The 24,585-nt window shown below is 38.2% G+C and overlaps 1 protein-coding gene across 1 annotated transcript; it reads right to left on the reverse strand.

Annotated features, from left to right (window-relative positions):
- Positions 1–16,854: 16,854 nt before the first annotated feature.
- On the reverse strand, positions 16,855–17,847 carry Mob1al1 (MOB kinase activator 1A like 1). The gene has a single exon (NM_001434468.1). It carries the CDS (start codon positions 17,845–17,847, stop codon positions 17,197–17,199), a length of 651 nt encoding a protein of 216 aa, NP_001421397.1. The 3' UTR covers positions 16,855–17,196.
- Between the last annotated feature and the right edge of the window lie 6,738 nt (positions 17,848–24,585).

Genomic DNA, 24,585 nt, shown 5'->3' on the forward strand with positions numbered 1-24,585 from the left:
TTTAATAGCTGAGTAGTAAGCCATTGTGTAAATATACCACATTGTTTTCTATATCCATTCCTCTTTTGAAAGCTATCTGGTTCTTTCCAACTTCTGGCCATTATAAATAAGGCTACTATGAACACAGTGGAGCATGTGTCTTTGTTGAATGTTGGAGCATCATTTGGGTATATGCCCAGGAGTGGAACAGCTGTGTTCTCAGGTAGTACTATGTCCAATTTTCTGAGGATTCTCCAGACTGATTTCCAGAGTGGTTGTACTAGATTGTAATCCTACCAACAATAGAGAAGTGTTCCTATTTCTCCACATCCTTGCCAGCATCTGCTGTCACCTGAATTTTTGTTCTTAGCCATTCTGAATGGTGTGAGTTAGAATCTCAGGGTTGTTTGTATTTGCAATTCCCTGATGACTAAGGATGTTGAATATTTCATTAGGTGCTTCTCAGCCCTTTGGTATTGCTCAGTTGAGAATTCTTTATTTAGTTGTTTACTCCATTTTTTAATACATGTGAAGAGAATTTTGGCAAGTACTTTTCACTGGGCTCAAGGAAATAGGCTCAGATAAGAATATTCATATTTGGGGTAATGCAAGGATCAAGGTAAACACAGCCAAGGAATGTGTGACATTCCTTTTGTCTTGATAATCCTCTTAATCTCCCAGACTCAGAGACTCTGGGGATCTTATTACTTTGTTTGATTGCTAACTGGTGTGATCTCTTTGCTCTTTATTTGCTTGATCACTTTGTCTTTTATCTTAGTACCTAGATTGATATAAAAGCAGACTGAGAAAAAATAACATTGCTTCAGCTTCAGCAGTGGCTGGAGTCATGGTATAGTTTTGTCTAATTGTTTTTTTTTTGTTTGTTTGTTTGTTTTTTGAGTCCTCACTCCCTCCCTTGAGACTGTATACTGACTGAGCTGGCTTGTTCAAATATGATTATTTGATTCTCTTGTGTGGGCCTCAGTGCCAGAGCTTTTCCATGGAGATTTTTTGTCCAGCTAGGTTTGAAGATCCAGAAGAAGGGAAGAGAACATGGGCAGGTGTTGTTCTGCCTCCATTTCAGTCTGGACCTAGTCTCCAGGGGACTGACTAGATGGCAAGGCTTGCAGGAGGGCTTCTGCCAATTTTGGGAGAGCAAATCTCTTCCCCAAGTGCCCTTATGACAGAATCTCTCAGATGATTGAATAATTTCTGCACTCCTTTAATTCTGAACATGACCATTAAATACAGTTTTTTGGATGGGTCACACAGATATAATAGAATACTTAAGTGACCCCACAAAAATTCCACACAGATTTCTTAAACCTGATAAACAAATTCAGCAAAGTGGCTGGGTATAAAATTAACTCAAATAAATCAGTAGCCTTCCTCTACTCAAAGGATAAACAGGCTGAGAAAGAAATTAGAGAAATAACACCGTTCACAATAGTCACAAATAACAAAATATACATTGGTGTGACTCTAACTAAACAAGTGAAATATCAGTATGACAAGAATTTCAAGTCTCTGAAGAAAAAAATTAAGAAGCTCTCAGAAAATGGAAAGATCATCCATGCTCATGGATTGGCAGGATTAATATAGTGAAAAAGGGCATTTTGCCAGAAGCAATTACAGATTCAATGAAATCCTGATGAAAATTCCAGCTCAATTCTTCATAGAGTTAGAAAGAAGAATTTTCAACTTCATTTGAAATAACAAAAATCCCAGGATAGTGAAAATTATTCTCAACAATAAAAGAACTTCTGCGGGAATCACCATCCCTGTCAAGTAGTAATAACAGAGCAAGAGTGATAAAAAAAAAAAACAACAAAAAACAAAAACAAAAAAACAAAAAAAAACCTGTATGGTATCGGTAACGAGATAGGCAAGTAGATCAATAGAATAGAATTGAAGATTCGGCAATGAACCCACACACCAATGGTCACTTGATCTTTGCCAAAGGAGCTAAAGCCATCCAGTGCAAAAAAGATAGCATTTTCAACAAATGGTGTTGGTTCAACTGGAGGTCAGCATGTATAAGAATGCAAATCAATCCATTCTTATTGCCTGTACAAAGCTTAAGTCCAAGTAGATCAAGAGCCTCCACATAATACCAGATACACACAAACCAATAGAAGAAAAATTTGGGAAGAGTCTCGATCACATGGACACTGGAGAAAATTTCCTGAACAAAACACCAATAGTGTATGCTATAAGATCAAGAATCGACAAATGGGATCTCATAAAACTGCAAAGCTTCTGTAAGGCAAAGTACAATGTCATTAGGACAAAACAACAACCAACTGATTGGGAAAAGATCTTTACTAATCCTACATCCAATAGAGGGCTAATATCAGAAGTATACAAAGAACTCAAGAAGTTAGACTATTTAATAGTACCCTTATTAAAAATGGGGTACAGAGCTAAACAAAGAATTTTCAGCTGAGGAGTATCAACTGGCTGAGAAGTATGTAAAGAAATGTTCAATATCCTTAGTCATCAGAGAAATGAAAATACAAACAACCCTGAGATTCCAATTCACACCAATCAGAATGGCTAAAATCAAAAACTCAGGTGACGACAGATACTGGCAAGGATGTAGAGAAAGAGGAACACTCCTCCATTGTTGGTGGGATTGCAAACTGGTACAACTACTCTGGATATCAGTCTGGAGCTTCCTCAGAAAATTGGACATGGTACCATCTGAAGACCCAGCTATACCACTCCTGGGCCTATACCCAAATGATGCTCCGACATACAACAAAGACACATGCTCCACTATGCTAATAGCAGCCTTATTTATAATAGCCAGAATTTGTAAAGAATCCCAATGCCCTTCACCAGAGGAATGGATACAGAAAATGTGGTACATCTACACAATGGAATACTACTCTGCTATCAAAAACAATGGCTACATGAAATTCATAGGCAAATGTTTGGAAGTAGAAAATATCATCCTGAGTGTTGTAACCCAATCACAAAAAGTACACATGGTATGTACTCACTGATAAGTCAATATTAGTACAAAAGCTCAAATTACCTAAGATACAATCCATGGACCACATGCATCTCAAGAAGAAGGACAACCAAAGTGAGGATGCTTCAGTCCTTCTTAAAAGTGGAGACAAAAAATTCATAAGAAAGGATATCGACATGAAGTTTGGAGCAGAGACTGAATGAATGGCCATTCAGAGGCTTCCCCACCTGGGTATCCAGCCCATATATACACAGACATCAAAACTATTCAATATTGATAAAGCCAAGAAATGCATGCTGATAGGAGCCTGATATAGCTGTATCCTGAGAAGCTCAGCCAGAGTGTCACCACTATTGAGGTGAACACTATCAGCAAACCATTGAACTTTGAACAGGGTCCCTGTTGGAGGAATAAGGTAATGTCATTCATAGGAATTGAGCATGGAGCAGGATGCCATCATTTTAAACTAAAGAGACTGACTTAGGAGATTCAGACTTTTTAGAGTCTAGATGTAACAATGTGTGTGTGTGTGTGTGTGTGTGTGTGTATGTCTATGTGTGTGTGTGTGTGTGTGTGTACATAAGTACCATATGATGAAGCCACAAGAATGTATGTATGTATGCATATATATGTCTATATATGTATATATTATAAGAAAATGTCATACTTGTTCTGTAAATTGAATATGTACACAAAATATCATGAAATGAAAAAGAGGTTGATTGATCTTAGAAATGAATCTGTAGTAAGATGACCTGATAGATGGGTAAATACCAGAAAATTACCTGTGTGAATGTTCCTTAATGAAACTCCCTATTTTGTATATAAATTTGAAAAGAAATAATAGTTATTGAGTGTAAAAATACTGGATAACATTCTGAATCTGGACTACTGAAAATTTCATTTGCACTCTAGAAAGGTGACCTTCAACTGTGTTTTAATGAATAATTTCTCCAATCTCATTTTTTGATACACAGCTTTTCACAGAATCAGAGGTCATACACATGTTAAATGTTGGTTTTTAAATGTACAAAAATATCCAGAGAAGATAACTATCCTTGTTTGCCTCATCTCAATGCTAATTAGAATATATCACCACCCACACCCAAGACTACCCTACATTTCTTTTGCTTCCTTTGAAATCCATATCCACTGAAATAGGTTCTTGAGTTCATAATCATGACTAAACTCTCCAGTGAACAGCACTGGTTGTAGAATGCAATCAAGAATAGATGACTAAAATTAAAAAGAGTTTACACATTAAAGACAGTGTTGCTTCTCAGTAATTATTTGCTTCTAAGATAGTGACAAGATGCTTCTAAGACAAAACATCTTCAGAGCCACTACTGGATGTAAAATGAGAAAAAGTGATGTAGGAAAACAGAGATACTGTAGCAGAAATGAGTCTGCTTAAACTATAGAAGTTTGAAAACCGAGGATCTGGGAAGCAGATCATGATTTAGAACTCAAATATTCAACTTACTTTCTCATTAATAATGATTTATTATAAGGTGTGGTGATCATTTTTTGGTAGTATTTGAAACAAGGCACAGAGGCCTGACATTCTCTCTGAATCTTTAAAACTCCAGCCTTGACATGAAAGTTAAATGTGGATATGTGATAAACTGGATAGTTTTGGATACACCCACATCAAGTGAAGTTCAGAATTTGCTGTTTATTGATTCTCAGGACAAGTAAGCACAAGCCTTATTTAGATACCTGTACCTGTCACTGGCATGGCATAGTCTTGACCACCTATGGTTGCTATAACATGATACTGCCTATCCCTCACTTAGACTTGGTGATGCAATGCCATGTATATTGCCAAAGCATTCTAAATGAACCATTACCACATGTCTCACTGTGCATCATCTGATTCATTTTTAATTACGATCAGAGAATCAGTTTGTTGAAATATTCCAAGGTCCAAATTGGAAGTAAATCACTTCCTTCCATGGGTCAAAAACAAGAGTAATGTTATGCATCCTGAGAATGAACTCTCTACCTACCCATGTTTAATACGTGAGCTGTGGACATCAGATGCAGAGTACAGAGTTCAAGATTTTTCCAGGGTCCAGAGAAATTACAAAAAAAATGAATCATGAATGTGCAACTGGCCTCTTCTTTGACCAGAGAAATAAAAGCAGTTAGAAATATATAGGTTACAATTAAATGTGCTGACATGATATTCCACACAGTCCAGGATGAAGGCAGGACAAATATGTTCAAGTTGATGTTACTTTTCTTCCTTCTCAATGCTCCAGTTCTCATGGCGAGTTTTATTGATCCCAGGTGTTTTTGACGAATAAAGCTGAGTGAAGACAAGGATGGAGACTTGGTGACAAGTTCTCTGATGGAACTTTTGGGATCAATTAAATATACTATCATATCATCTGCAAATAGTGATATTTTGACTTCTTCTTTTCCGATCTGTATCCCCTTGACCTCCTTTTGTTGTCTGATTGCTCTGGCTAGAACTTCAAGAACTATATTGAATAAGTAGGGAGAGAGTGGGCAGCCTTGTCTAGTCCCTGATTTTAGTGGGATTGCTTCAAGTTTCTCTCCGTTTAGTTTAATGTTAGCAACTGGTTTGCTGTATATGGCTTTTACTATGTTTAGGTATGGGCCTTGAATTCCTATTCTTTCCAGGACTTTTATCATGAAGGGGTGTTGAATTTTGTCAAATGGTTTCTCAGCATCTAATGAAATGATCATGTGGTTTTGTTCTTTCAGTTTGTTTATATAATGGATCACGTTGATGATTTTCCGTATATTAAACCATCCCTGCATGCCTGGGATGAAGCCTACTTGGTCATGTTGGATGATTGTTTTGATGTGCTCTTGGATTCGGTTTGCCAGAATTTTATTGAGTATTTTTGCGTCGATATTCATAAGGGAAATTGATCTGAAGTTCTCTTTCTGTGTTGGGTCTTTCTGTGGTTTAGGTATAAGAGTAATTGTGGCTTCATAGAAGGAATTCGGGAGTGATCCATCTGTTTCAATTTTGTGAAATAGTTTGGATAATATTGGTACGAGGTCTTCTATGAAGGTTTGATAGAATTCTGCACTAAACCCGTCTGGACCTGGGCTCTTTTTGGTTGGGAGACCTTTAATGACTGCTTCTATTTCCTTAGGAGTTATGGGGTTGTTTAACTGGTTCATCTATTCCTGACTTCCGTACATGGTATTTGTCTAGGAAATTGTCCATTTCCTTTAGATTTTCAAGTTTTGTTGAATATAGGCCTTTATAGTAAGATCTGATGATTTTTTGAATTTCCTCTGAATCTGTAGTTATGTCTCCCTTTTCATTTCTGATTTTGTAATTTGGACGCACTCTCTGTGTTCTCTCGTTAGTCTGGCTAAGGGTTTATCTATCTTGTTGATTTTCTCAAAGAACCAACTTTTGGTTCTGTTGATTCTTTCTATGGTCCTTTTTGTTTCTACTTGGTTGATTTCAGCTCTGAGTTTGATTATTTCCTGCCTTCTACTCCTCCTGGGTGTATTTGCTTCTTTTTGCTCTAGAGCTTTTAGGTGTGCTGTCAAGCTGCTGACATATGCTCTTTCCTGTTTCTTTCTGCAGGCAACAGCGCTATGAGATTTCCTCTTAGCACAGCTTTCATTGTGTCCCATAAGTTTGGGTATGTTGTACCTTCATTTTCATTAAATTCTAAAAAGTTTTTAATTTCTTTCTTTATTTCTTCCTTGACTAGGTTATCATTGAGTAGAGCATTGTTCAATTTCCACGTATATATGGGCATTCTTCCCTTATTGTTATTGAAGACCAGTTTTAGGCCGTGGTGGTCTGATAGCACGCATGGGATTATTTCTATCTTTCTGTACCTGTTGAGGCCCGTTTTTTGACCAATTATATGGTCAATTTTGGAGAAAGTACCATGAGGAGCTGAGAAGAAGGTATATCCTTTTGCTTTACGAGAGAATGTTCTATAAATATCCGTTAAGTCCATTTGGCTCATGACTTCTCTTTGTCTATGTCTCTGTTTAATTTCTGTTTCCATGATCTGTCCATTGATGAGAGTGGGGTGTTGAAATCTCCCACTATTATTGTGTGAGGTGCAATGTGTGTTTTGAGCTTTAGTAAGGTTTCTTTTACGTATGTAGGTGCCCTTGTATTTGGGGCATAGATATTTAGGATTGAGAGTTCATCTTGGTGGATTTTTCCTTTGATGAATATGAAGTGTTCTTCCTTATCTTTTTTGATGACTTTTAGTTGAAAATTGATTTTATTTGATATTAGAATGGCTACTCCAGCTTGCTTCTTCTGACCATTTGCTTGGAAAGTTGTTTTCCAGCCTTTCACTCTGAGGTAGTGTCTGTCTTTGTCTCTGAGGTGTGTTTCCTGTAGGCAGCAGAATGCAGGGTCCTCGTTGCGTATCCAGTTTGTTAATCTATTTCTTTTTATTGGGGAGTTGAGGCCATTGATTTTGAGAGATATTAAGGAATAGTGATTATTGCTTCCTGTTATATTCATATTTGGATGTGAGGTTATGTTTGTGTGCTTTTCTTCTCTTTGTTTTGTTGCCAAGACGATTAGTTTCTTGCTTCTTCTAGGGTATAGCTTGCCTCCTTATGTTGGGATTTACCCTTCATTATCCTTTGTAGTGCTGGATTTGTAGAAAGATATTGTGTAAATTTGGTTTTGTCATGGAATATCTTGGTTTCTCCATCTATGTTAATTGAGAGTTTTGCAGGATACAGTAACCTGGGCTGGTATTTGTGTTCTCTTAGGGTCTGTATGACATCTGTCCAGGATCTTCTGGCCTTCATAGTTTCTGGCAAAAAGTTTGGTGTGATTCTGATATGTCTGCCTTTATATGTTAGTTGTCCTTTTTCCCTTACTGCTTTTAATATTCTTTCTTTATTTTGTGCGTTTGGTGTTTTGACTATTATGTGACGGAAGGTGTTTCTTTTCTGGTCCAATCTATTTGGAGTTCTGTAGGCTTCTTTTATGCCTATTGGTATCTCTTTTTTTGGTTAGGGAAGTTTTCTTCTATGATTTTATTGAAGATATTTACTGGTCCTTTGAGCTGGGAATCTTCACTCTCTTCAATACCTATTATCCTTAGGTTTGATCTTCTCATTGAGTCCTGGATTTCCTGTATGTTTTGGACCCGTAGCTTTTTCTGCTTTACATTATCTTTGACAGTTGAGTCAATGATTTCTATGGAATCTTCTGCTCCCGAGATTCTCTCTTCCATCTCTTGTATTCTGTTGGTGAAGCTTGTATCTACAGCTCCTTGTCTCTTCTTTTGATTTTCTATATCCAGGGTTGTTTCCATGTGTTCTTTCTTGATTGCTTCTATTTCCATTTTTAATTCCTTCAACTGTTTGATTCTGTTTTCCTGGAATTCTTTCAGGGATTTTTGTGTCTCCTCTCTATTGGTTTCTACTTGTTTATTTATGTTTTCCTGGAATTCTTTCAGGCATTTTTGCGATTCCTCTCTGTAGGCTTCTACTTGTTCTCTAAGGGAGTTCTTCACGTCTTTCTTGAAGTCCTCCAGCATCATGATCAAATATGATTTTGAAACTAGATCTTGCTTTTCTGGTGTGTTTGGATATTCCATGTTTGTTTTGGTGGGAGAATTGGGCTCCGATGGTGCCATGTAGTCTTGGTTTCTGTTGCTTGGGTTCCTGCGCTTGCCTCTCGCCATCAGATTATCTCTAGTATTACTTTGTTCTGCTATTTCTGACAGTGGCTAGACTGTCCTATAAGCCTGTGTGTCAGGAGTGCTGTAGACCTGTTTTCCTGTTTTCTCTCAACCAGTTATGGGGACAGAGTGTTCTGCTTTCGGGCGTGTAGTTTTTCCTCTCTACAGGTCTTCAGCTGTTCCTGTGGCCCTGTGTCTTGAGTTCACCAGGTAGGTCACTTGCAGCAGAAAAGTTGGTCTTACCTGTGGTCCGGAGGCTCAAGTTTGCTCGCGGGGTGCTGCCCACGAGCTCTCTGCGGTGTCAGCAACCAGGAAGATATGCGCCGCCCTTTCCGGGAGCTTCAGTGCACCAGGGTTCCAGATGGCGTTTGCTGTTTTCCTCTGGCGCCCGAGATGTGTGTGCAGAGTGCAGTCTCTTCTGGTTTCCCAGGCGTGTCTGCCTCTTTGAAGGTTTAGCTCTCCCTCCCACGGGATTTGGGTGCAGAGAACTGTTTATCTGGTCTGTTTCCTTCAGGTTCTGGCGGTGTCTCAGGCGCAGGGGTCCTGCCGCTCCTGGGCCCTCCCCTATGGGAACCCAGAGGCCTTATACAGTTTCCTCTTGGGCCAGGGATGTGGGCAGGGGTGGGCAGTGTTGGTGGTCTCCTCCGCTCTGCAGCCTCGGGAGTGCCCATCTGACCAGGTGGTGAGGCCTCTCTCCCACGGGGTTTGGGAGCAGAGAGCTGCTGCGGGCCGGGATCTGCGGGTGTGGGACTTCTGGTAAACACAGGAAGTGCCCGGTCCTAGAGGAATTTTGCCTTTGTGTGTCCTGAGTTCACCAGGCAGGTTTCTTGCAGCAGAAAAGTTGGTCTTACCTGTGGTTCTGAGGCTCAAGTTTGCTCGTGGGGTACTGTCTAAGTCCTCTCTGCGGCGGCAGCAACCGGGAAGATCTGCGCCGCTCTTTACGGGAGCCTCCGTGCACCAGGGTTCCAGATGGCGCTTGGTGTTTTCCTCTGGCGTCTGGATGTGTGCAGAGTGCAGTCTCTTCTGGTTTCCCAGGCGTGTCTGCCTCTCTGAAGGTTTAGCTCTCCCTCCCACGGGATTTGGGTGCAGAGAACTGTTTATCCTGTCTGTTTCCTTCAGGTTCCGTCGGTGTCTCAGGCGCAGGGCTCCTGCCGCTCCTGGGCCCTCCCTTACGGGAACCCAGAGGCCTTATACAGTTTCCTCTTGGGCCAGGGATGTGGGCAGGGGTTGGCAGTGTTTGTTGTCTCCTCTGCTCTGCAGCCTCAGGAGTGCCCACCTGACCAGGCGGTGAGGTCTCTCTCCCACGGGGCTTGGGAGCAGAGAGCTGCTATTTTTCTCCTTTTAATTCATCCAGAGATTGGTCTGTTTTTCTGTCAATTGGTGTCCCACATAAAGCCAGGAAGCTGATTGAAAAAAATAACTGTCTATCTGGACCCATGTACTGGCTAGTTTTGTGTGTCAACTTGACACAAGCTAGGGTTATCACAGAAAAAGGAACCTCAGTTATGGAAATGTTTCATGAGATCCAGCTGTAAGGCATATTCTGAACTAGTGATCAAGGTGGGAGCAACCAGACCATTAGGGTGGTGCTGTCCCTGGGCTAGTGGTCCTGAGTTCTGTAAGAAAGAAAGCTGAGCAAGCCAGTAAGAAACATTCCTCCATGGCCTCTGCATCAGCTCCTGCATCCTGACCTGCTTGAGTTCCAGTTCTGACTTCCTTTGATGATGAGCAGCATGGAAGTGTAAGCTGAATAAACCATTTCTTCCCCTACTTGCTTCTTGGTCATGATGTTTGTGCAGGAATAGAAACCCTGACAACAAAATCAGTCACATATAGCTGTACTATTAACAGTTTCTATTGCACTGTAGACAGTGAAGTCTTACTAAAGAAAACCAATGAGTTTTATCCTAAGTACACACAAATAAATGGCCATAGAATCTTCTGATGCTTGTTTTTTTTATTGCATTTTCATTTACATGTTAAATGTTTTTCAATTTTATTTATTTATTTAGACAGAGTTTTCCTGTGTAGCCCTGGCTGTCTTGGAACTAATTCTGTAGATCAAGCTGACCTCAAATTCAGAGACCTGCCTACATTGGCCTGTCTGCCTCCCAAATGAAATGCGTAGCTCAAGCTGGCCCAGACCTCATGAGAGGCAGTCTCAGGATGTTCAGTCTCTGTTCTACACTTTGTCTCTGTATTTCCTCCTGCATTTCTGTTCCCCATTCAAAGAAGGACTAAAGTATCCACATTTTGGTCTTCCTTCTTCTTGAGCTTCATGTGGTTTGTGAATTATATCTTGGGTATTCCAAGCTTTGAGGCTAATATCCCCTTATCACTGATAGCATACCATGTGTGTTCTTTTGTGATTGGATTACGTCACTCAGGATGATATTTTCAAGTTCCATTCATTTACATAGAATTTCATGAAGTCATTGTTTTTAATAGCTGAGTAGTACTCCATTGTGTAAATGTAGCACAGTTTTTTTTATCCATTCCTCTGTTGAAGGGTATTTGGGTTCTTTCTAGCTTCTAGCTGTTACAAATAAGGCTGCTATGAACACAATGGAGTATGTGTCCTTATTATATGTTGGACCATCTCTTGGATATATGGCCAGGAGTGTTACAGCTGAGTCCTCAGGTAGTACTATGTCCAATTTTCTGAAGAATGGCCATATTGATTTCCAGAGTGGTTGTACCAGCTTGTATTCTCACCAAAAATGGAGGAACATTCCTCTTTCTCCACATCCTCACCAGTATTTACTGTCACCTGAGTTTTTGATCTTACCCATTTTAACTTGTTTGAGGTGTAATCTCAGAGTGGTTTTGATTTAATTTCTCTGATGACTCAGTTTAGCCTTCCTCTACTCAAAGGATAAACAGGCTGTGAAAGAAGTTAAGGAAATGACTCCCTTCACAATAGTCCAAAACAGCATAAAATATTTTGGCGTGACTTTAACCAAGCAAGTGAAAGATCTATATGAAAAGAACTTCAAGTCTTTGAAGAAAGAAATTGAAGAAGATCTCAGAAGATGGAAAGCTCTCCCATGCTCATGAATTGGCAGCATTAATATAGTAAAAACGTCCATCTTGCTGAAAGCAAACTACAGATTCAATGCAATCCCTATCATATCCCAAGTCAGTTATTCACAAAGTTAGAAAAAGAAATTTGGAATAACAAAAAACAAAACAAAACAAAACAAAAACAAAACAAAAAACAGGATAGGGAAATTAAACAATTAAAGAATTTCTGGATGAATCACCATCCCTAATGTCAAGCTGTATTACAGAGCAGCAGTGTTTAAAAAAAAAACCTGTATAGTTTTGGTACTCTGACAGGCAGGTAGATCAGAAGAATAAAATTGAAAACCCAGAAATGAAACCACACATCTATGGTCACTTGATATTTGCCAAAAGACCTAAAACAATCCAGTGGAAAACAGATAGAATTTTCATCAAATGATGTTGGTTCAACTGTCAATCAGTATTTAGACTGGGGTGGGGGACAGGGAGGATGTACAGGAAGGATATGGAACAGTCGGGGGGATGCTCAGGAGGGAAATAAAATTTAGAATGTAAAAATTAATTAATTAACATCACAATGGGATGCCACAACTAGTAAGAGTGACATACCTCATGACTCATTCCATGGAACTCGTGCTTTTATACACCACCATGATTAAATTTCAGACTTTAAAAATTTTGTGCAGACATTGAACCATCTCAAATACTCTGATGAATATCTAGGGAGGATGGATGATGGATGTACTTTAACTGTGAAGTCTCAACACCTAACTGTAAAACTGTAAAACACTGAAAACTGCTCATCCAATGTCTCATTTGAATGACTTATGGAACAGTCTTTCAACATGGCCTTTAGTGACGGCAGTTTATACACACACACACACACACACACACACACACACACACACACACACACACACACACATATATATATATATATATATATATATATATATATATATATATGTTGCTGTGTATGCTGAGACCCATGTACTCCATGAGATGAATCTTCAACAGGTATAAAATCAGGCAATTGGCAATGGGAAAGGAGCCATATCTCACTGCTTGAAGGTAAAGTTTCTTCTATTGGATGAAATTAGGTATCACCAATGTCATAGTCCTTTAGAGCCTCTCAGATGCCCAAAATTAATGAAATAGGAAATATTTTCCCAAATGGATACGTGACTGAACATTTTTCCTACTGAGGAAGGAAAACTAGAGATTGATATGCATGTAAATGGGGAGGCAATCAAATGGAAGACACAATCATGAAAATGAGGGATTTTGTTACAGAGCATTTAAATGTCATCCAATCTCATTTCTTCTTATACTGGGCACCTAAGTAGTCCTTCCTCATGAATTTTGTTCACAATGAGAAGAGCCTTTGTTTATTAGTTGTCAGTTATAAAGGAATCATTATAGGTTATAGTTTTCATAATGGTTCCCAACTGATTCTAACTTCAATATAGGTTCTGGTAACTTACTTGTCTTTCTGAGAGTAATTAAACAAAAAATAGTATTGTTATTCATTTCAGTACGTGTGTGTGTGTGTGTGTGTGTGTGTGTGTGTGTGTGTGTAACATTCTCAGAGTTTATATGTATATGGGTTGTGTATGTGTTTATATTTGTGTTGCTATGTGTATATGTGTTTTTATCAAATTGTCAATCTGTCCACTTGACTATGCAAGTGTGAAAAGATTTTAATGTGTATCAATTTCCATCTATGTGGGTATTCGTGTCTGTGAGTACGTTTCTGTGTGTTTTTGTCAGAATATGTGTCTGCACATTCCTCTGTGTTTGTTTGTATAGCTTTCTGTGCTTTCTTACATGTATATATGTCTGTATTATTGTGTAGTTGTCTGTGTGTGTGTGTGTGTGTGTGTGTGTGTTTGTGTTTGTGTGTGTTTCTATTTGCCTGACTAAATTTCTAGGAACAATATAATAATTTTATGTACCCAGTTTCTTTTCTTCTGATTTTTCCCTTTTATTCTTTCAATTAACTTGACTTTACTATGAAATTAGGATACATTTATGACTTAAAGAAGAGTATACTCATTATAGAAATGCTTTCTACCTTTCAGCTAAACGCCTTTTTGAGGAAGGTGCACTTCATTAATCCTGATGGGGATAGAGTGAATATGAACCAGAGAGAAAAGCTGCAGAAAGAGTATGACATTTTCCACACTTCGAATTTCTCTCACAAGGCCTTGGATTTAAGATGAAAATAGGAAACATGGGCCAGGCCATATTTTCCACAGGGTCAATAGCTCTGCTTATCTGTACTCAAGATAGAGAGGGCCACAAGAATTAGAAAACGGGGTTTGAACTATATCAATTTATAATACACAGGTGGAAAACATAGTCAAGTGGATACATTGCAACAAAGTGAAATAAAAAAAGATTGTCACACAAGGTACCAATTTCTAGTCTATCTTCAGTTCATTTTTTGATGTGGCATTTTTACTAATTCTTTGAGGATTGATTTTATACATGTGTACAGTATACTTTTATCATATCAGAACCACTTTTTGGTTTCCTATTGGTTATTTTATTTATTTAAATTTCAAATGTTATGCCTTTTCCCAGTTTCCCCACCATAGGCCCCCTATCCCCTTTTCCCTCTCCCCTGCCTCTAGGAGAATACTCCCTCACCTGTCTACCCACTCCTCCATCAGCAGCCTACCGTTCTCCTACCCTGCATCACCAAGGCTTCACTGGACCAAGGGACTCCCAGTGAGGCCAGAAAATGCAATCCTCTGCTACAAATCCAACTGGAGCCATAGGTACCACCTGTATACTCTTTGGTTGGCGGTTTAGTGCCTGGGAGCATTGTGGGGTCTGTTTGCTTGATATTGTTGTTCTTCCTATGAGGTTGCAAACCCCTTCAGCTCCTATAGTTCTTGCCCTAAGTTCCTCATTGGGTTCCCCTGCTCAGTCCAATGTCTGATGTGTATATCTACATCTGTATTAGTCCTGCTGTGGTAGACCCTTCTCAGGGGATAGCTATACCAGGCTCCTGTCTGTAAGCACTTCTTGGTATCAGCAATAGTGTCTGGGTTTCGTGTCAGCAGATGGGATGGATCCCTAGGTGGACCAGTCTCTGAATGGCCTTTTCCTCAGTTTTTGCAGAATTCCTTCTGTCAAAAAAGAAATGGAGGTATTTTTCTGTTTTTAGTATGAATATGAAATTGTTAGCATTATTTTATATTATTTCTTTCAAAGTGAGTAATATTTGTCTGTTATCATTTTTATTGCTACATGGTGATACCCTTCTTTATATTAAACCTCTGGAATAAGTTTTGATAAGAGGGAGACAAACTGTAACAAAGATAAAAACCCTTCTAGACATAATTGCAATATGTCACTATATCCAGCAAAGTCAATCCTCATAATAGAAGGAGACTTACCAAGTTCAATAATGAACAGCATTACAGAAATTCCTATCCACCGAATCAGACCTCTTAAATATGCTTGGAGAACTCCTTCATATTTATAAGTAAGATGATTGCAACAGGTCAAAGGAACATATAGACAGTCCTTAAAAAACACACAGAAAATAAGATGATTTTTTTTAAAGACATTTCTTTGCTTCTAACAGTTTGTGAGATTTGTTCACATATGTGAAGAGAACTTTTCTGTAAAAATGGGGGCAAAGGTTATAATAATTTATAATAGAAAAAGGAAAATAGGGAACGATCTCTTTGATGGGTATGTATGGAATAATTCTTGACTAAACACCTTACCAAAAGAACTCAACAATACAACAGAAAGATTATTCTCAGAACCCAGGAGAATACATTCCGGATGCAAGCATGGTTCAACATATACAGGTCAGTTAAGAGTAATAAATTACATACATAAGTTCATAGACAGAATTACATTATTATCCACAAATGCTTAGAAATGGTTCTTAACAAATCCTAGCATCCATCTAGAGTTTTAAAAGAACCTGACAGAATAGAAGGAAAACATGTTAATATATTATTTTCTTTGACAAACCTATTGACAGCCTTATTCTACATGCAGAGAAAATTATTAACCACTAAAAGTCAGAAGTGAATCCAGTTATCTTTGGAGGTCCATGTTTTTTTTTCAACTCTAACTTTTATTAAGCCATGTAGGAGGCCAGTGAGCACTATGTAAGTCCCAGCTCTGACACACAACAATGATAAACTCCAGCACTGCCTGTTGGGCAAGGGTCCAGAATCCCTGGGATGTCATGTACATTTGAAAAGGCAGCCAGAACAGACTAGATCTGAGGATCACAGGAAAAGCAGGCACTTCCCCAAAAGAGGATTCTTTTATCCTGACAGGATGAGGAAAAATTCAAGTTTTGCTACAAAGGCAAGGAGGATGGAAGCTTTAGAGCTCACTGCAGCCTGTGCTCAGTAACAGAAAGAAGCCAAGCTGCCCAATTCACTCCCCTTGCTGGGTCTCCAGCTTAAACAGGCCCAGGGAGACCTGCTGTCACACACCCCTGCAAGCTATTCTGTGGTTTTGACCTTTGTCCTATTGCCATGAAGTCTGTGCATTTTACGTGCACAGAAAAGTTTCAAGTTGCAATAAAAACATGGAATCATCCAGGAAATAATCAAGTACTCTGACTACTTTTTCTACTGTGCCTCAAGAACTGCAAAGAAATATCAATGAAAACAGTGGTTTTGAGGCCCAAGTATGTCACAGATTTTGGAAGTTTTCTTGATCTCTGCCCCAGCCTACATATGAAGTTAATCTGAGTCAAGAGCCTCAAATGAGAACCTGCACGACGCTGTCAGAAGCCACAAAGATTACATCTGTTGTGCACTCTCCTCATCTAGTCAGACATGAAGACAATCCCAAACAAGTTTATACAGTAAAGTCACTTAAAATAACTTTGGTTAATCTCAGTCCACATATGCCTGTGATTTAAGCCTTGTGGATTTTGCAAAACAAACTTTTTTTTAGCAATAGTTTCACAATGTAGCCCAAGCCAGCCTCAAATGTGAGATCCTCCCACCTTTGCCCCTAACAGGCATGGACCATCATGCCTGGCTAGAAAACGTACACTCTTGCCTATAAACATCAGTATACAAATGTGAACCAAAATGCTATCCAAAGTGAAACAGAAGCTCTAAATGTTGGGATTTAGAAACAGACCACCACTGATTTGTAACACAAAGCAAACTCATCTGTGTTAAGACATTTGTTCTAAAAGCTCACTAATAAGTTGCTGCTGAAAATTCTTAATATCCGTTATGTTGTCCCACGGAAAAACTCATTTTCTTGAACAAAAGTCAGCAACAAACTACAGGTTAGTCATGAGGTGAAAACAAAGAAGGACATTAACAGTAACAGGGTGGCCACACAGCACCTCTGATTTAGCTGTGTCATGGGATTGTTCTGAAGCTATCTGGCCAACCTACCTTTGGGACAATTTTTTCTTCAGACGCAATGGATCTTTTGATCCTGGTTTCTTGTAGTCAGTATCACTTAGTCCATACCAGACAGCAATGAGAGAGTGCTAGCAGTAGATAGAGGGGGAGGGTAACTGTGTTCTAGAAGAAGCAGCATTTATCTGTCTTTAGATCCAAGCTTCTCAATTAGTTCCTGAAGTGGTGCCAACTCACGCCTATCAATCAGATTAAACTCCTGAACAAAGAAAATAAAGTGCTTAAAGGAGGTGTTGAGGTGGGCCTCCTCTTGCAGCTGCATCACGGAGTCAAAGTGCTGGTGGTAAATATGGACATAAACCCTGAAGAGACGCTTCAGAATAGTCTTTGCCACAGACATAAAGTTTTTGGGAAATGGGACACCAATCTTAGAAGGAAAAAGAGTTTCATCATCAAGCTGATCCTGAACCCAAGTCATCAAATAGTCAATATATTTTGGTGCTGAACACTTAATTGGCTTTTTAATATTAGTGCCATCTGCCCAGTGGTATTCATACCTGGTACCTGCTGACATGACTGGGCAGCTTGCCTCAGTGCAGAACTCTGTAATGGTTCCATACAGCATGTTGATCTGATTGAAGAAATCCACAGTATTAACAGCGATCCACTCATTGAGGTCTTCTCCCTCCGGCAACATAACAGCTTGCCTCAGATTGCCACTCCCGAGAGTTGCCTCTGCATGTTTTAAGAGTTCATACTGATGGGACCCTTCAGGAATATTCTTCTTTGGTTTGAATGTTTTCGAAGAGCGGCTGCTGAAAAGGAAGCTCATCCTTGCTAGCCCGAGGGGCCGTGGCCCCCGCCCCGTCAGACTGGGCGCCGCCGCCCGCACCGGGAAGCAGAGGGCGGTCCGCGGCTCAACAGGGCTGCCGAAGCTTCACCGCTTGGGTTTCGTACTGGGTTCCAGCCGCCCCGAACCAGCACAGACTGCGGAGTCTTCCGTGCTACCTCCCAACAGCTCGATGAGCAGAAATGCGGAACCGAGGTCCATGTTTTTAATGTAATCTATTTGGAGGCAGAAGTCTGAAAGTCTGTCTGTTGGTTGCCAGTCTGTCCTACACCGTGAGTTCAAAACAGCTAGGGCTGATAAGGAAGTGCTGTCTTAAAAGAAATGAGCATAAATAGGACAAGGATATCTATTTTCTTCAAAATAGCTTTCAAAATATTGCCAAGTGTTAAAATAAGTTTTTAAAATGGTATACTAAAAAGAAGGCAAAAATGTGCCCGGTCTTCTTTGGGAGTTTATATGTCTACCAAAACTATACAGTGAGGTCTTGTTTTAACAATAAAACAAAAGAAGAATTCTATTTATCTGTATTTGTGGAGATCGTGTGGTAAGCCTGGACATAAGAGATGCTGTGGTAGCTACAAAGAACTTAATAAAGAACAAAGGATTCAATCTGAGCAAGCAAAATCAGCAGCTTTCCAGTGCAGCAAAGAGGGCTACATCTCAGGGTTCACTGTCATAAAATATTTTAACTCACAAAATTCTTCAATTAACTTTAAACAATCTAACTTTTATCCAGCTTTCTCCAATATTTGCAGCCCTTGTAAAGCATTTGACCTCATGAAACACTTCATATTCCAGCTCACTACACATCAATTTAGCTCTTCCTCACCAACAAATAAACAAGGCTGTGCATATTCAGATGGTTTTCTTTTTACATACAATTTGCACGATTTGCAATTATAATTTACTGGAGGTCATATTTAGTGTCTGAGATTTGAGAACATACTTTTCCTGTTTCAGATGCCTTTAAATTCTAGCTTACACCTTTGTTACTATGGTTAAACTCTGATCATAAGCAAAATGAGGAGGAAGGGGTGTTAGCTCATGGGTTAGAATCATGGAAAGGCAAGCAAAAATATCTGGAGACTGGAACCAAGGCAAAGACTCTGAAGGATCACTGCTTACTGGCCTGCTCTGCTTGAATTTTCAAAAAACCCTGACCCAGTACAGTACTGCCCACAGTGAGGTGGGAACTTTTACCATTACCACTTAATAAAATGGTTCACAGATATGAGGACAGGCTAGTCTTGCTGAGAGAATTCCTCAATTAATGTTCCCTCTGTCTGTTTCTGTATTAACTGTATTAACTGAAAAAAATCAGGGTGCAATCTCTGTAGTATTTGCATATCATGAGCCCTTCTTCCTCAATTTCTAGACATTGATAAACAATTCAACATGCATCCATTTATTTCCAATATTCATAGCTTGTCATTATGCCATGAACTAAGTAAAATGTGGTTGATCATTTGGTGTATATAAAATAAGATTATTGAAATCTCTACATGCTGATAAAATATATATTTATAAAAGATAAGCAAAAATCCTGATCTTCATATATCTAATATTCTCAGATGCCATCCTCAGTGTCGAGTGCTGCCTGTGATCCTGGACTCAGAAAATTCTGGCAGGAGCGAAAGGCAGTCTGTTGTTTTGTTTGCAGCCCCTGCCCTGAAAATGAAATTTCTGATGAGACAAGTATGTGTTTGCTGCTGTGCTAAATCTTTAAAATTGCTCCTTCTCTTTCACCCACACTGGAATGGTCAAATCATCTAAAAGGTAATAGTATAAATAACACAAATCACTTTCCTAATATAGTAGTTGCAGGTATAAAAAAATTAACAGTGTTCTGCCAAAAAACATACAAACAAACATGCTTTTACCTTGCCCCACATCTTGACTTAATATAAATTTTTGACAGTTTACATTTTTTCAAAGAAATCATTTTGATAATTATATTGCAATTTGAGGGAATGCTATACAATATTTTCCTCATGGTCAAAGTCCTATCAAACTACTTGTAAACCAGATTCCAGACCCATAACAAATGATGTTAGTAAATACAAGTACATGTTCAAAAATATTATTAATTTATTCATTTTGCAAGTATGCATGCGTATTGCATATGTTTATGCAAACCCTGTATATACAGGAGCATGTGAAAAACAGAATATCACACCAAATCCACTGAACTTTTCATGTGACTGCTGGGAGTAAAATCAATGTTCTCTATAAGATTAAAATAGAAGAAAAATCTTATAAATTTATAAGAAAATACTATGAGGCAGAAGATTTTTTTGTAATATCAGGAAGCACATCATTAATGGGCAGACATGATTTGAATCTAAGAAGAGGATTAAATTGTTGGCTCATGAATTAGAAAATATGAGGAACTTTATATTCATTATTTTTCCATATAGCATCCATTTATTAATGTCATAAGTTATAGACATTATATGCATTAATGTCAAAGTAATAGAATATAATGTTTTTTATTTAAAGCATTAAACATAAACATTTAAATGGCCTTGTTACATACATAGCCCATACTAGTCAAATAACTATTTAGTATTGGCAAAATGCAAATATCTAATGGATAACTTTTCAAATTTTTGCCTATAATTCTATGTAATAAAATTTCTTAAGAGACTTTTCTTGACAGTGCAATTGCTCCACAGTTAAACAACTTTCTACTAAGATAGATAACTTGAATTTATTCTCAGGACCCATGTAGTAGGAACAGATAACCAACTCATAGAAAATGTCTTTTGACCTCCATGCATTCCAGCATATAGCATGCTAAAAATAATTAAACAAAGTATAATGAACTTGTTTTAGATGTAAAAATAATAATAATAAAAAAGTTTACATCAAAAACATCACATAAATTATTATGTTATTGCATTAATTGTTTTGTGTAGGGGTTGGATAAATGTACACAATTGCCAGTTCAGGTAAAGGAACTAACACTCCTGTAGTTAGATTTCCATGGAGTTGTGAGACACCTGATATGGGTGCTGGGATATGAATTCAGGTATTCTAGAAGAGCAAAACATTTATTCATAGTTAAGCCATCTTTTTTGGCTTTTATACAAATTAACCAATGAAGGATCTCAATAAATGCATTGTTCTAGATAAAATTTCTAAAAACTGGGAAGCATATCATCACTCTGCAATTATTCAATGATTAAGTGCAATTGCAGTCACATTTCAGACTGATGCCATGGTGCAAATTACAACATATGAATAGGGTACTATCGCTTAACACAAACCATCTGTGTTACCAATCTTGTTCAAAGATTCTTGTGTTATCATGTTCATGCTGTTTATTGATATCTATTTTATCCTTGAGTACATTCACAGAGTATCATAGGAATGGAGATAAGAAAAGGAAGAATTTGCTGATTGTTCCCAAAGAAGTCGGATTCCAGATGAAGTGCTTTTTAGTCCCAAGAATTGTTTCTGCCATTAGAGCTAATGTTAGTGCTACCATGAGCAATAATCAGGTGTTCTGTGTTCTTAATGCCAGATGTGGATACAACTGTGAGCCTATTTTTTTTAATTTTTGAAGCTTTCAAACATTAATATTATATTAATATAATTTTCACCTCTCATTATGTGCAACTTCCCACATGTGACAGTTATTCTCAAATCAATGACTGTTTTGCTATTACATGTAACATATAAATATTAGCTAGAATACCTATCACAGGTCTTGTCCCAGTAGAACGGAGAATCTCCCTCTGTCATTTGCACAGAATTTATAAAACAGTCAGTGCTTCTGGAGAGAAGCACTGTATGTAGGGTTTGATGATTATAAAATATGATCAGCCACAATGTGGTTAGTGAATGTACCTTCTCTGAATTCAAGAGTACATGGCATATCATCATAGCACACAAACTGATGTAAAAATCTGTATATTCTCACAACTTCCAACATTATATCATCAACATAGTTAGGAAAAGAAATAATTGTGTGGCTTGTTTCCCTTAAATTTAGTGATCTGTAGGAAATAAAAGCATTTCTGTGAAGCAATGGCCTTAAAGGAGACTCTCAGAATCAAAATACAGCTACTGCAATTCCTTTCCAACACACTTACTTGAAACACCATGTCAGTATAAATACTGAGACTGCACTAACAAAAGTTTCTTTTTGACATCAGATGTGGAGTGGACTGATGTCTGATGAGTCCAAAGGACCATTATGCCAGCACAGAGCACAAAAAATGCATTTACAAAGCTGTGATCTTCCTGAAGACCCCTTAGGGATGGCTCTTGCCATAATAGCCACCTGCTTCTCTGCATTCACAGCTGTGGTACTTTGGGTCTTTGTGAAGCACCATGACACTCCTATGGTAAAGCCCAATAACAGAATGCTCAGCTACATATTAATCATGTCACTCATGTTCTGTTTTCTGTGCTCTTTTTTCTTCATTGGCCATCCTAACAGAGCAACCTGTATCTTACAGAAAATCACATTTGGAATTAAATTCACTGTGGCCATTTCTACAGTTCTGGGCATAAAAATCTCTGTGGTTCTGGCTTTCAAAATCAAAGTCCCAAGAAGAAGGATAAAGTGCTTCCTGTTATGAGGGGCAGCAAGCTACATTATTCCCATTTGTTCCCTATTTCAATGTATTCTGTGTGCAATCTGTATAGGAGCTTCTCCCCGTTTTGTTGATATTGATACACACTCTGAGCCTGACTACATCATCATTTTGTGCAACAAATGCTCAGTTACTGCATTCTACTGTGTCTTGGGACATTTGACCTTCCTGATCCTTGGACGCTTCAACCTAAGAATCTTCCTGACACATTCAGTGAAACCAAGTTCTTGACATTCAGCATGATTGTGTTCTGCAATATCTGGATAACCTTCCTCCATGTCTACCATAGTGCCTAGGACAAGGTCATGTTGCTGTTGAGATTTTCTCCATATTGGCATCCAGTGCAGGTATGCTTGGATGTATCTTTGTGCCCAAGTTCTATATAATTTTGATAAGACAAGACAGACACTTCATCCAAAAGTTCAAGCATAAATCATATTCCTAAACACATATTTTATGAATTCTGACAAATGTAAAGTTTGCTCAATCTAACTATCAGATATTGGGTAATAGTGCATCTATTTTTAGAATGTTTCTCACTATTTCCTCTGTAGTGATATTGTCTAAAAGTATCATATATACCGCTGTTCTGTATATTGTCCATACAACCTTGCAGTCATTATTTGATTTAGTGTCCTCTGAGAGAATCATTATGATAATTTTATTCATTGACTAGCTTTAATTGATATTTCTCACCTGAATACTTTCAAAAAAGTTAAATTTATGGTGAAATAAGAAAAATATACTGCCAGAAGGTGGTGTTTCATGCCTTTAATCCAAGCCCTTGGAAAGCTGAGGAAGGTGGACCTCTGACCTGGTATACAGAGAGACTTTCAGGAAAGTTAGGGCTACCCATAGGAACTATGACAAAAAGCAAACAAACAAAATGAAACCAGAATATATCATCTGCTTTCCAGTAAGAGCACATACACAATAGAATACTGCCTGTATTTCAGTTGCATCAATTTCTATTAGGTAATAGTCCAGTGTGGAAATGTTTTTTTCTGCTATAAAATAAAAAAAAATTCAAAATAAATTCAAAGTTCTTAAATTAAATTAATATCTGTGTGAATGAATGCCTTTGACATCAGTTGAGTAGCAAGAGAAAAATAGAGGAAGATTGTTAAAGAGAAACTCTTGATTGGAGATGAATATAAAAGAATGCTTCTCCTTTCAGGCAGAAGGTAAGAGAACCATGATGTTATTCTAGAAGTTAGAGGAGTAGAACTTCAAGGAGAGAATAATGTTTTGATCAACAGAAGCATATGTTTGTGTCTGCAAACATCTTCCTGTATGTATTTGTCAGTGCATGTCTCTGAGTATGCCTGTATATGTCCAGTGTGTTTCTGTGTCTGTGCCTGTTCATATGTATACCTGTATATCTGTGTTGCTCTGTGTTTATGCTTCTGTGTCCATCTGTCTGTCTGTCTCTGTCTTAAGATGTGAGCATAAATTTGTCTGTATGACAATGTCTCTTTGTATGTCTTTGTTTTTGTGTATATATCTAAGAATGTATTTGTACATGTGTGTGATTATCAGTGGGTTTGTGTGTTTCTTTGTCTCTTCAGGAGCATACATCCATCTCTCTAAGATGAGCCTGTATTTTTGCACATGTGCCTGGGCATGTATGTTTATATAAATAAGTGTTTGGTATTATCTCTTTATCTCTGCATGGATATGTGTCTCTTATGCATGTGAGAGATAGAGAAAGACAGAGAGAGAGAGAGAGAGAGAGAGAGAGAGAGAGAGAGAGAGAGAGAGAGAGCACGAATTACAAATCTATGTTTGGTGTCTCCATCTCCAGGTTTATCTTTATTTGTATTTGGTAGCTTCCTCTGAAAGGAAAATTTTAGGGACTGTATGATAATTATATTCATCCTTTTAGTTTCATTATGATTTTTCCTCCTAGATACCTTCAATAAAGTTGCATTTAAAATGAAATCAAAATACATTTTCTGATTTCCAGTAGGAGCACATACACAGTACAATACTGTGTTTCCTTCAGCTGCTCCCCTTTCTGAGGAATATCTACTTCACTAATACCACTAAAGACAAAGTGAGTATGAACCAGAAAGAAAAACTGTAGAAAGAGTACAACACTTTTAACATTTGGAAT

Source organism: Rattus norvegicus, chromosome 1 (genome assembly GCF_021556685.1).
Source record: "Rattus norvegicus strain SHRSP/BbbUtx chromosome 1, alternate assembly SHRSP_T2T, whole genome shotgun sequence".
NCBI lineage: Eukaryota > Metazoa > Chordata > Mammalia > Rodentia > Muridae > Rattus > Rattus norvegicus.